A 12,107-nucleotide genomic window follows, 5' to 3' on the forward strand; every position below is an offset into this window, starting at 1 on the left:
AAAATAAATAAGAGAAATTAAAGAAAACAAATTCCTATTTAAGATCAGGGCAATATAAATTGAGATTTTTTTTATCTCTCAAAAAAAAAAAAGAAATTGAGATTTTTTTTTTATGCATAAGCTTGAGAGGTAAATATAAGAAGTAGAAGAAGTCAAGCAAAGATACTGGTACCATAGCAACTGTTATCTTAATATTAGACTTTTTGAAGCCCTGTTTTGGGTATCAATTGACACGTGCCACATCATAAAACAATACACCTATTAATCACAACTTATTAAAATATGTTTTTTTATCCTAAAATAGCTTTCAACAACTAAGCATTCAGAGAGAAGGAAAAGAGACCCATTTCACTTGAGGTTTCACCCAAAAAAAACAAAACACAAAAGATGCTACGTGTCGATGACCAATAGAAGAATATTTCCTCTTTCTCTCTTTTCCTTCTTTGCTTTCATCTTTTCCCCTTCCCCACCTCAAAAAAAAACACCATTTTTGGTGAAAAACAAACTATGTACTGTACAAACACAGGCGTGAGGTTTTGTTTTGGAATCAATTTCAAATTCGAATTTATCCCGCTCTGCAATTTCTGAACTATCATTTCTCTATCTGATTCAAATTTCCCCCTTAAAAGGTCAAACGAACATCCCTCTCTCAATTTGTTTCTTTCTTTTTCTTCTTTCACTATCTCTTCCTTCTTCACTGCTGAGTTCTTCCTTTTCATTGGCTTTGTTTTCGTTCTAGCACTGTACCAGACCAATCTATAGTAACAGAGCTCTTCTTCATTAAGGGTAAGCGGCTTTCTTTCATTATCTTACTCAAATTTCACCATTAAATCAAAAAACCCTAAATTTTATTTCTAACCTAGCCCTTATTTTTTCTTCAATCGTTGTTTTTGAATTTTTTGGGACAAGTTTGCTTCATTCCCAGTATAGCTGTGTTTGAGTAATGTATTTATGTGCCAATATTACACAGTTTATTTGACAGATTTGTTCTAATTTGATATTTTGACATGATATGGAATTTTGTCTTATTCTTTGTAGTTTGATATTTTTTGAAGGTTTGAGAAGGAAGCAGCCTATGAGCTTAGTAAAGTTGCTTGCAAGTAAGTTCAATTTTATGGAATTTTTCTTTCCTTATCCTAAATATTTGCCTTTTTCTTTGTACTGATCAAATATGTATTTCAAAGCTTAAACTTTCCTAGGGGGTACATTCGTATATGTTTTTCTTTGTAGGCTTTAGTATCGATTTCACGAAGGAGTAGCTTGCTACATGCTGATTTTTGTTGCAAGAGCAAGGTTTGTCTTTTTCTTCATTGTCTTTTGTGATTAATTTCAATCACCTTTAGTTTTTTTATATATTTGAAGTGAAGTTTGATTAGAGAACCTCTTTTCCTATATTGTCTGTCATATCGGCCATATGCTTAAGATTTTTAAAACTATCATTATTAATTGAAATATTATATTTTTTATAATCATGTCTGACCATATATGCAGTGAGTGCATTTCTAAATGTGTTGTTTTAAATAACATGCAAGCTCTCCAAATAGTGTTAATAATGATAGGAGTTAATTTCATGAACATAACTTCATTCTTGACTTTCTTGCGTTGTTAAACTTGTGTTTTTTACTTTCTGTCACTATATTTTAGTTGGTCACCTGGTCTTACATTTTTAAGGCACAATATGGATCAAACAAGGTTTGATTGTCATTTGTTTTTCCTAGAAACAGAGAGGTCAGTTGTAGTTTGTATGTAAAGTTAGTGTGCAATAATTTTCACAAAACAAAGGTTCTATTAATGATATATGGTACGACATTATCACATCATTTGATCCATGTATTAGTAGTTGTTGTTGTTGTTTTGGTTGACATTTTGAATTGAATTGATTATGTTTGGATGATTTTCCTCTAAAAACAAATTTTGATATCAGTGGGATATATACAAAAACACAAACTCACTAACATAGAAGAACAGAGGAGGAGAGAGTTTACTTCAACTCTATATTGCCATTCAAAAAAAAAAAAAAAAACTTCAACTCTATATTTCGTTCACTTAAATTGATTTTAGACAATGGCTGGTTCATGCCCTTTTATAATAGCCTTAAGAAATTACTAAACTTATATGCTAAGTAACTTGATCATTCGGTGTTTGGTGTAAAGGTGTATGCGTCTGCTTTTAACTTTCTTCTATATATAACATTGTGTTGGTTTCCATATCATGCATCTGATCTACTTCGTTTCATATGTCACTTTTTTTATACTCATTTTTAACTTTTAATGCAAATTGCTTGCTTCTCATATAAATTCATGTCCTATATAGAAGACAAATAAGGAATTAGTATTTTGGTATTTTTTTATTTTTTTTAAAAGTTAAAGTTGTTAGATCTGTTGAGTTGATCAGAATATGTTTTTAGAAGAAATATGACATAATCAATATCAGAGATTATTTTTTAGGATCTTCTAAAAGAGTATTCCAAAACCATCAATTGAAAGATTTACTTAGAATGTTTCTGATAGTGGAAAAAAGGTTTTCTAATTTTGGAGAAAATCGATGGATAGAATTAACTGTATGATAAAGTATTGTGGGGATTTTAGGACAAATTGTCCTACTTTGTGCACATGATATTTGAATTGTTTAGTTGTTTGTTTATTTGTTTTTTTTTTCTTTCTCCATAGCTTTTGTGACACAGGCTATTCATCAATTTAAGAAAGAGCAAGTTCTCTTGCAGCAACAACTGATTCCTCTGGACATGCTCCGTTACATTATCTCAGTATAAGCAAGTATTTGACACTAAATTTATGTGGTGAAGCCTTTTTACTATAGGAAATGTTCAACTTTGTAAGATTTGAACAATTATGTAACATTCGAACCATCTATTATATTGTTTAAGACTAATGTGCAATGTTTATTTTTGGATTGGTTCCTTGGCAAAATCCAAATATATGATGCCACTAAATTCTAGAGTTAGACAAAAACTTAAATCTGAACAAGAGGATGACATACTATTATGAAATTGTAATTTCTTAATTTATATTTGTAATTTTTTTGGGTACAATAGAGGGACAATGATCCAGAGTGTTTTTTTGTTTTACATTAAGCTTTACAAATAAATCAACTGTAAAATATAGAGATGATTTAAAACAAATTAAGTATGAACAAATATAACATGTGATCTACATGAATCTAAATTAATAGTGTGATTAGACAAAAAGTTATTTGACAATAAGTTTTGGTAGCATGATTAGTGTTTTTTCCTAACTTTTGCTGCCTTTTTTTATTGGTGTTGGATGGATGAATAATTTCACATGAATTTTTCACTCTTACGATTGACTATAATTATTAATTTTTGTGTGCATTCTATCTCATTTGATCCCTCAAATTACTTTACAAATATTATTTCACTGGCTTATTTTGTTTAAGATTTGATTTCGTTGATATGTAATGAGATTATACTGTTAAACTATTAGATAGGTTGGCACTTTATAAAGTTATTACATGTGGTTAAACCGGTGGCAAGAAGATATATTTTCCTCAAATATTTGGAAGACTTGCAAATATCAAATAAGTGGATAATACGTATCAATCAAGTCAAATATTTATATGTGACTATTAAATGTGTGATGGCTTTATAAATGTAGTTATCTATGGTTAAATGGGGTTCAAAAGGATATATCCTCTCTGTTTGTTTTTTTTTTTGTCGATAAGAGGATATACTCTTAAGTGAGCAATTATCTCATCAAAAATTAAGATGATTAAAAACACTAAATTCATACACAATTTCTCAATCCGCAATTCAAAAACACAGGGGTTGTAAGATATATTGTAAAGTATAAAAATAAAATAAGTCAAAAAATTTCATTTGTTGAGTTAACATTTTATAATGTATTTTCATTAATACATATATGTTAATATCAATGTATTTTACATTAAGTATAACATATATATATATATATATATATATATATATATATATATATATATATATATATATATATATATATATATATATGGGTTATGATAGAAGACACCTTTTGTGAAGGTGTCTTTTATCAAGTTACTCTATGAGCATTTGCGAAAAGACACCAACTTACTTTTAGGAAGGTGTCCTTTATCAAAGTTATAACTAAAAAGTGAAAATCACACCTTAAGGTGTTGCTTGATAAAAGACACCACCAAAGGGTGTCTTGTAACATAACCCTATGTGTGTGTGTGTATATATATATATATATAAAAAATAATGTGTATATTTATAATTAACTTGCTTCCCGTGCGTTGCACGGGTGTAATCACTAGTCTTTGGGACAGTTGGAAGCCAAAGCGAGTATAGGGCGACACGTATGATAACTCGAGCAGTCTTTATCTCAATAGGATGTGGGCTTCTTTTGTGATGTTTTTCAATCTAATTGTTCAATAATTTAAAAAATTATTACCAATGAAATAGTTTTTTATTTTATTTTTATTTGATCAATAAATACTAACACACCTTTGTATCTTTCATAGGCTATTACAATTGATTCCTACCCTAAGCCACTCTCACTCGAAAAATACTTCCATGACATAGCTTGTGTGCCATTGGTGCCATTGGGAAAATCCAGGACATTGATGTGTGTGGATGTGTGTGATGTGTGTGTGTGGTGGAGATGCAATGGTACACAAGCTATGACACCAATGACACACAAGCTATGACACCAAAGTGGAGTCCACTCTCACTCTCATACTTGTTTCCTGTATTTTGAAGACATTTTTTAAATTTCACTTTTTTTTTTTAATTTAGTTAAAGGTAAGACCATTTACAATGGTCACCAACATTAAACAACCTTCAACACCCACTTTTTCAATTCTCAACACTCCACATCATTTTCTCTCTCTTAATTCAACACTCATTCAACTTTTACCTCTCCAATGGTTGTTTTCATTCAACACTCTACCCCACCACCTTTTATTTCTTATTCTTATTTAATTTTATATTTTGTTTTTATAATTACATAAAATTACAATTATCGATTATAATTAAATTAAAATAAAGAAACACTTAACAATTTATTTTTTTGTTTTTTGTAAAAACAAAATTTATTTAAATAATTTATTTTTATTTTCTTAACTTAAAATACATATAGAAAGATTAAAACTTCACTTAGTTTACTAATAGAAAGATAATAATAAGATTAAACAACCTTCAACACCCACTTTTTCAATTCTCAACACTCCACATCATTTTCTCTCTCTTAATTCAACACTCATTCAACTTTTACCTCTCCAATGGTTGTTTTCATTCAACACTCTACCCCACCACCTTTTATTTCTTATTCTTATTTAATTTTATATTTTGTTTTTATAATTACATAAAATTACAATTATCGATTATAATTAAATTAAAATAAAGAAACACTTAACAATTTATTTTTTTGTTTTTTGTAAAAACAAAATTTATTTAAATAATTTATTTTTATTTTCTTAACTTAAAATACATATAGAAAGATTAAAACTTCACTTAGTTTACTAATAGAAAGATAATAATAAGATGAAGATAGTGAAAAAACTTGGTTTTTTTTCTGTGTCCAAATCAAATGAACCAAGTCTCTATTTATAGAGAAAAAAAATCATGAATTTTGGTATTTTTATTTTTTTTAAATTATTTTAAAACGAAATAATTGATTTCCAATTATTAAAATTTTTAAAAACCGGGAAACCAATATAATCGCAACACGTGTCCCCCATCATTTCAGAATTTTCCTTCTCTCTCCGTAATCTGCACTTCACGCATCCTGTCTGCGCGTGTACTACACGCGCCATATTTGGTCCAATTAAGCCGAGACACATGGCAGATATGGCAGGATTCAACTGTGTTGAATGCATTCAACCTCTCTCTCATCCATGTCACATTCAACACACCATTAAACATACCATTGGAATGGAAAAGCTTGTTGAAACTCACATTCAACAGACCATTGTAAATGGTCTAATAAATAAAGAGTTATTTTAACTAATTTCAACAAACATTTATACCCCAAAATTTATAATCATTCTCCAAATTTTAGTATTGCACAAACTGATCAATAATCTCTTTTTAATAATTCGATTAATTTAATCTAAAACTATTCATCTACATGGTATATTTTGTTCCGGATTAGGGTATTACTTGCAAGGTGTTGTGATGAAGACGAGATTTTGTTTTTGTGACATCCTTTTTGTATGATGATTGTGGCTATCACAGAGTACTTCCTTCTCTGTGCAAAGATGTTTCTAGGAAGGTACGTACTATCAAGATAATAATTAATTGAATTTCTAAAGTTTATTTCAATTGTCCGAAATCAACTAATTGAATTGGATTTTATATTATTGCAGCTTGATCATCTGTACAGGTTTGTACCTTGTTGCATGGGAAAAAGCAAGGATTACAAGAACGCTTCAAATCCAAGTCTTGATGTGAGAAGTTTACCGGAGCAGAACCTACTGAAGGAGAAGGAGAGATGGACCTGCCTTAAGCGTAAAAAATCTAGAGCTTTGAGTCTTTAATTTGCTGGATAGTACTTTGTTTGCTGAAACTTTGAAGAAGAGGTGGACCTACCTTTAAGCATGATAAATCTAGAACTTAAGTTTTTAGTTTGTTGGAACTTTGTTTGGTGAACTTTGAAGAAGGAAAATGGGAAGGGTTATAGCAATATTAGTTGCAACAAATCTTGTTCGTTATATTTAATTTATGTTTTGTTAAAAAATTCAAGTTTTTTCTTGGATAGAGTCTTATAATAATATTATATACATTGCTAAAGTCTTGTGTTATTTACAATTAAACTGTATCATTGTTGTACCAAAAAAAAAAAAAACTGTATCATTGAAATTGATATGTCATGAAATAATTGAATTGATATTATTATATTTTATAATTGTTGTAAATGTGTTATAATATGTGTAATCACACGAGATCCAATATTTTCAGAAGCAACGAGTTGTTGGGATCTTGAAACTTGTGTATGAGTGCATGTGCGTGCGTGCATGCATGTGTAACTAATAAAAATAGAGCATCATATTCATATTTAACACAAGACACTCAAACTCTTAAGAATGATCATTTATGTGTTCATATGTGAATTATGAAATTTTTGATAAATGTGAAGTACTTTTGAATCTAATTTTACGCCTTTTACACAATATGAAATTTGTGATAAATGTGAAGTATTTTTGAATCCAATATTTTCAGAAGCAACGAGTTTTTGGGATCATAGAGTAAATAAACGAATATTATTAGATGTAATTGGACATCCTTTTGTAAAAACCGTTCAAATCAGATTTTGATTGGATTTTTCAAAACCGAACTAATCACATACATATATTTTAATTCTTATCCTTTTTATTAGTTTAATGTATTGCGTTAAATTATTATTCATTAGTTTCTAATTTTTTTTTATATTATTCATATATTTCAGAAAATAATTGATCATCGTCATTCGGTTACTTTAATATTATTATTAATATTTTTTGTAGATAAACGAAATAATAATAATTAAAAACTCTCACATTGAGAGAGAGCTCGAACCCTAGTCAAGATTTCATGTCTAGCTATTGTAGCATTTTTGCCAGTTGAGCGAAGACGTGTGGACTATTAATAATTTCTTTTATAATTTAGATATTCAAAAATCCATCTAAATTAAACCGCGTTAAATTGAATCGGATTGTTAAGCCATATCATATTGGAGGAGACAACATATTAGAACACGGTCTAATTGGTGCAAAACCCAAAATAACACACCACACGGATCAAACAAAAAAATTGTTTGTCTATTATCTTCACATCAATAAAACTTGAGTAAACACACACTTACATAAAGTCATAAACAAGTAAGTACATATTAGTACAACAGTAGTGCTATTGCTATATATATCTAGAGAAAAAGCTTTCCGAAATGGTCCCGACACACAATTCAAACAATCAAAATCGGTTCTTTCTGAAAAACACGGCAGTCATGCTTTTAATTTTTTTTTTTTTGGAAGAAGTCCATCATATAAATGTAAAATCTAAAGGCTGTTATGTTGCCAAATCAGTCGTGATCAGCTTCACGAATATTCCTTCGTTGTGTTTACTATTATCCTTTGAAAAATGCTAATTATAGCGAAAGTTTATATCAAGAAAACATCCCGACTATGTATTGCAGTTGGCTTTTATTGTGGATTTTCTATTTATTTGCACCAACATCCCTTGATTTCTGCCCAACTCTCTTTTCTCATTGGCTGATTTCTGCTCGGGATGAATTCTGGATGAATTTAGTCGCTTGATATAGCACAACTCTTATCCTTTTGTATAGCTGCCAAATCTCAAAGCATATCAATCAGAAATGGAAATTTTCTTAACCACAGTTACAAACAGAAACCAAAGAAGCCTAGATATTATCCTACCGCTAGTTTAAGGACACATACATACTCTTGAAGATGCAACATTTTGCTCCAAGGAAATCAGCTAGAAAGGCCATACACACTGCATCCTCCTATACACCATTACCTCATTACAGTACTAGAATTTGGTTTTAGGCCCAACATCATCTCAACACACATTTCATGCAAACGGCTTATATATAGAGCATGGATGGAGGCAGGAGTCTCAGTAACAGATCTTGTACATTCTCCTTCTGGTGGTTTCAAATCCAGCACTGAAGCCAAATACAGAAGCTTAGGAAACATTGCTTGTGGATTCAAACTCTGCCTCAGAGTCAGAGATACTATACCAATTCTCACACCTTATCATCTATTAACAAACTTGGCATCATTTCACACACACAATTTGACCCTTCATTTCAGTACTAAGCATACAGAGTTGGACATGATCTTAGTAAAAGATAAATGTCATATTAACTACAGTTTAGAGTCTCAAAGTCTGCCACATTCCTTCCCAAGATTAGTATGTGGATATTTTAAGTTATGATCTACGTACATACATTCTGTGAACTGCGATACACTCAAGTTCTTGATCAATTTCATTCACAAATCCACCCTGAATTTGTGAGAGTGAAAGTTATGTTAAGAGTAACGGAACTTGTTTGTTAATTGGGTCACAATTCAAACAAATTGAGTCATGACACCTAAACTTGACTAGTATTTAAAACTCTGAATCTTTTTTAACAGTTACACTCCATGTTCTTCTTGGTCTTGATCTACTTATGATTATTAGTTAACGATCAAATCTCAAGATTGGTGCTTTATTCATCTTCTCTCATGTCCAAAACACTTCAGATACATTTCAAGAATTGTCACTCCTGATTTCTACCTACTTCCTCTCTAATAGATTCGTTTATGATCTTATCTGGTATGACCATTCATCAAAAAACAAAAATATAATCTTTGCACTACCTATCTTATGCTCTTGTTGATCCTTTATCACTCCACACTCAGTACTATTCAAATAATGAACAGTCAATGTTGTTTGGTTTTATTTTTGTGAAAACTACTCATCAAAGCACAGGGTTAATGCTGGAATGTAACAATCTAAATTGCAACCTGATGATGAACTTCTGCTACCCGACGAACTGAATTATATATTGGTTTCTGAAGGAGCTCCAGGCTCCAGCTCTCTCTTCTCCTCAGATGTTGTTCTCCATTAATTAGGAGCATAGAAATTTCAACATAAATATAAAGATTTTGAAAGTTCAAACAGAATATGGAAAAACCAAATGAGTATGGGAAAAGTAAAAGACAAATATATGTAATGGAAACATGACACACAAGTAGTTGTTAACGTCGTTCACCCTCGCAAGTGTTTAATCAATGCACTTCCTTGTTTGGCAAGTAAATCCATTCACATGTCAATGATGCAAAATCTGAGGACCATGCTAGTTTCCTACATTTGGTTTCATTTAGATTTGAGGTGGGTCTAAACAGAATTTAAAATCTGCTTTACTGTTTTTTGTTATCTGCAAGCTTCTTAAAATATAAGGAATATGATCTGTTTTTTTTCTTCCGAAAACCTAGTAATGATACAGGCTTTGGAACCATAAAATCTTGGGATGATTTCAGTGGGAGGTTGTTAATGATAGAATGAAGTGTGGACTAGCCTTGTCTAGAAACACTACAGCAAAAATCAAAAACAGGAATTGACAAGTCCTTTCTTTTTCCCTACCACAGAAGGACAAAAATGAGAACTTCAGCAAAAATGTACTTCCTTTTCCTAACCATAATGTTTGCCCTCTATTAATATTAGAATGTGAGACGAGAAATAAATGGTCAATGTTTGGTTAAAAAGAAGAGTATAATAAACAGTATAAGGGAAATTGGATGCTTTTTTAAATGGAAGGCCAATCCAAAAACAAACAAAAAAAAAAAAACTAAACAAACTATTTATGTTCAACATATTCAATTCTGATATGCATGTGAATTATTCTCAATGCTAATACTGAAACTACAAACTATTACAAGTATTTTCCACTCTAGTTAGATCATTGGCTAACAAAAAGGAAATAGGTCAAAACACAATGACCATAAGTTAATTAATATACAAGTTACTCAACTAGAGAAAAATCAACATCATATTGTAGATGTCTAAAACACCATTCGAACTTGAGGAAACTTGTTCCATGAGAAGCTGGAAGCGTGATGCGCTTTTGCAATTTTTTATTATCCCCTGAATACACACTACATGTTGCAGATAAATGATCGATGACATACACTGAGTTTCTCTCATATCCCCACCTGTTCGGGTTGCTCAATGCATAGCAGTTACTCCTATCACTATCTGAACCAACGAATAATGCAATGTCGCCCAAAGTGTTCAGTTTGACATAATTCATGGTTGAGAAGTCTATCTTGTACACATTCCTTATCTCCTCGAACATTAAATCAACCACTAAAAGTTGTTCATCACAATTAACCAACCTAAGGTGGGAGAATGCTACATTGGGAGTACTCTTCAATTTTAGAAATTTAATATTTGCAGAATTCAAGCTGAGTACCCCTATGTTGGCCTTGTGAGTGACAACATATATTATATTATGCAAAACCACAAAGTCAACAACCCTCCCTTGATCTCCCGTTGTCGAATAAGTAGCCCAACCACAATTTCGAGATTGAAATACATGCAAACGACGTTCGCATAAAACCACCAAGACAAATTCCTTAGAGCATTTGCCAAAAGCAAGCAAGGCACGGTAAATAGAATAAGAAGATTTAACTTCAGAGATAGGGGTATTGATTACCTTCTTTATTCTTGTAAATGGATTGATTAGCATAAATGAATTATTGCACTTCGTCGTGATAAAATATCCACTAGAAAATGTAACATATGAGCAGAGGAAGCCCTTCATCATCTCCAATTGATAAACTTTTTGGTCCGGTATGCTAATAAAGGAATACGATTCCTTGACATGATCCAAAATTTGAAGAAGTAAGGGTTCTTGGGATGCCAAAAAATTTCTCCCATAATTTTCATGAAAAGCCCTCCAATTCTTGCACACACCGGCAAACTGAAAGTGGTCGTCAAAATCTAGTTCTTTCGAAATGATATCAAGCACATCCCAAGGAAGTTCACGGTTCTCTTCTACTTTCTTCACCTTTTTTCCTTTGTATCACAATAATGACAATGTTAGGTAATATATAAGCATATGTTTTATTTATTTATCTGCAACATAAAATGCATGAACCCCTAACCCCTATTTTAATCCTCCAAAGATAATGACTCCATCAGTTCATTACATGAAAAATTTATATCATCAATGTAGGACTCCATTATACTCAATCAAACAAAGATTAAACAATTTAAACATGACACTATATATAACAATGGTGGATGGCAACAAATAAAAAACCATGGCATTACGGCATATATACATGGTAGAATCATGGCGGATATATATAGCAAAAAAAAGTGCAGAAAAATATATCAACATATGAGAAGTGCAATGAATAATGATAAACTACTAACCAGTTGTCAGAGGTGTGATCTGATGTTGCTTGAATCCGAAACTTAAATGTGTATGCCGTTTAAACAACATCTTCACTTTTGCTTTAAAAAACCTTTTAGGATTTGTATATATATAACTTCGTAGGAGTTTGAAAAACTGGTCATTCTTTTTCCTGATGTATTGTTCATGGCGAACTCTAGAAGACTCGTCGTAGTTTAGGGGGATGTTCAT

General features: G+C 31.0%; 1 protein-coding gene and 1 long non-coding RNA gene across 2 annotated transcripts; one reads left to right on the forward strand and one right to left on the reverse strand.

Annotated features, from left to right (window-relative positions):
- The first annotated feature begins 644 nt into the window (after window positions 1–644).
- LOC146958238 (uncharacterized) lies at window positions 645–2,910 on the forward strand. Its single transcript, XR_015025008.1, has 4 exons — window positions 645–786; window positions 1,056–1,100; window positions 1,231–1,293; window positions 2,670–2,910. It is a non-coding gene; the product is annotated as an uncharacterized LOC146958238 (long non-coding RNA).
- Window positions 2,911–10,337: 7,427 nt separating this feature from the next.
- On the reverse strand, window positions 10,338–12,107 carry LOC146958239 (uncharacterized). Its single transcript, XM_085751823.1, has 2 exons — window positions 12,014–12,107; window positions 10,338–11,533 (listed from the first exon to the last, which is right to left on the reverse strand). Exons 1-2 carry the CDS (start codon window positions 12,105–12,107, stop codon window positions 10,479–10,481), a joined length of 1,149 nt encoding a protein of 382 aa, XP_085607949.1. The 3' UTR covers window positions 10,338–10,478.

The sequence above is a fragment of the Medicago sativa genome, chromosome 1 (genome assembly GCF_051527215.1).
Source record: "Medicago sativa cultivar Bolivia chromosome 1, Bolivia_mono, whole genome shotgun sequence".
NCBI lineage: Eukaryota > Viridiplantae > Streptophyta > Magnoliopsida > Fabales > Fabaceae > Medicago > Medicago sativa.

Excerpts from the sequence above, each read along its gene's own strand:
- LOC146958239 (XM_085751823.1), bottom strand. The coding sequence starts at position 12,107 with ATGAACATCCCCCTAAACTACGACGAGTCTTCTAGAGTTCGCCATGAA. Across the intron at positions 11,534-12,013 it reads GTTTTTCAAACTCCTACGAA|GAAAAAAGGTGAAGAAAGTA; the intron begins GTTATATATATA and ends TGTGATACAAAG.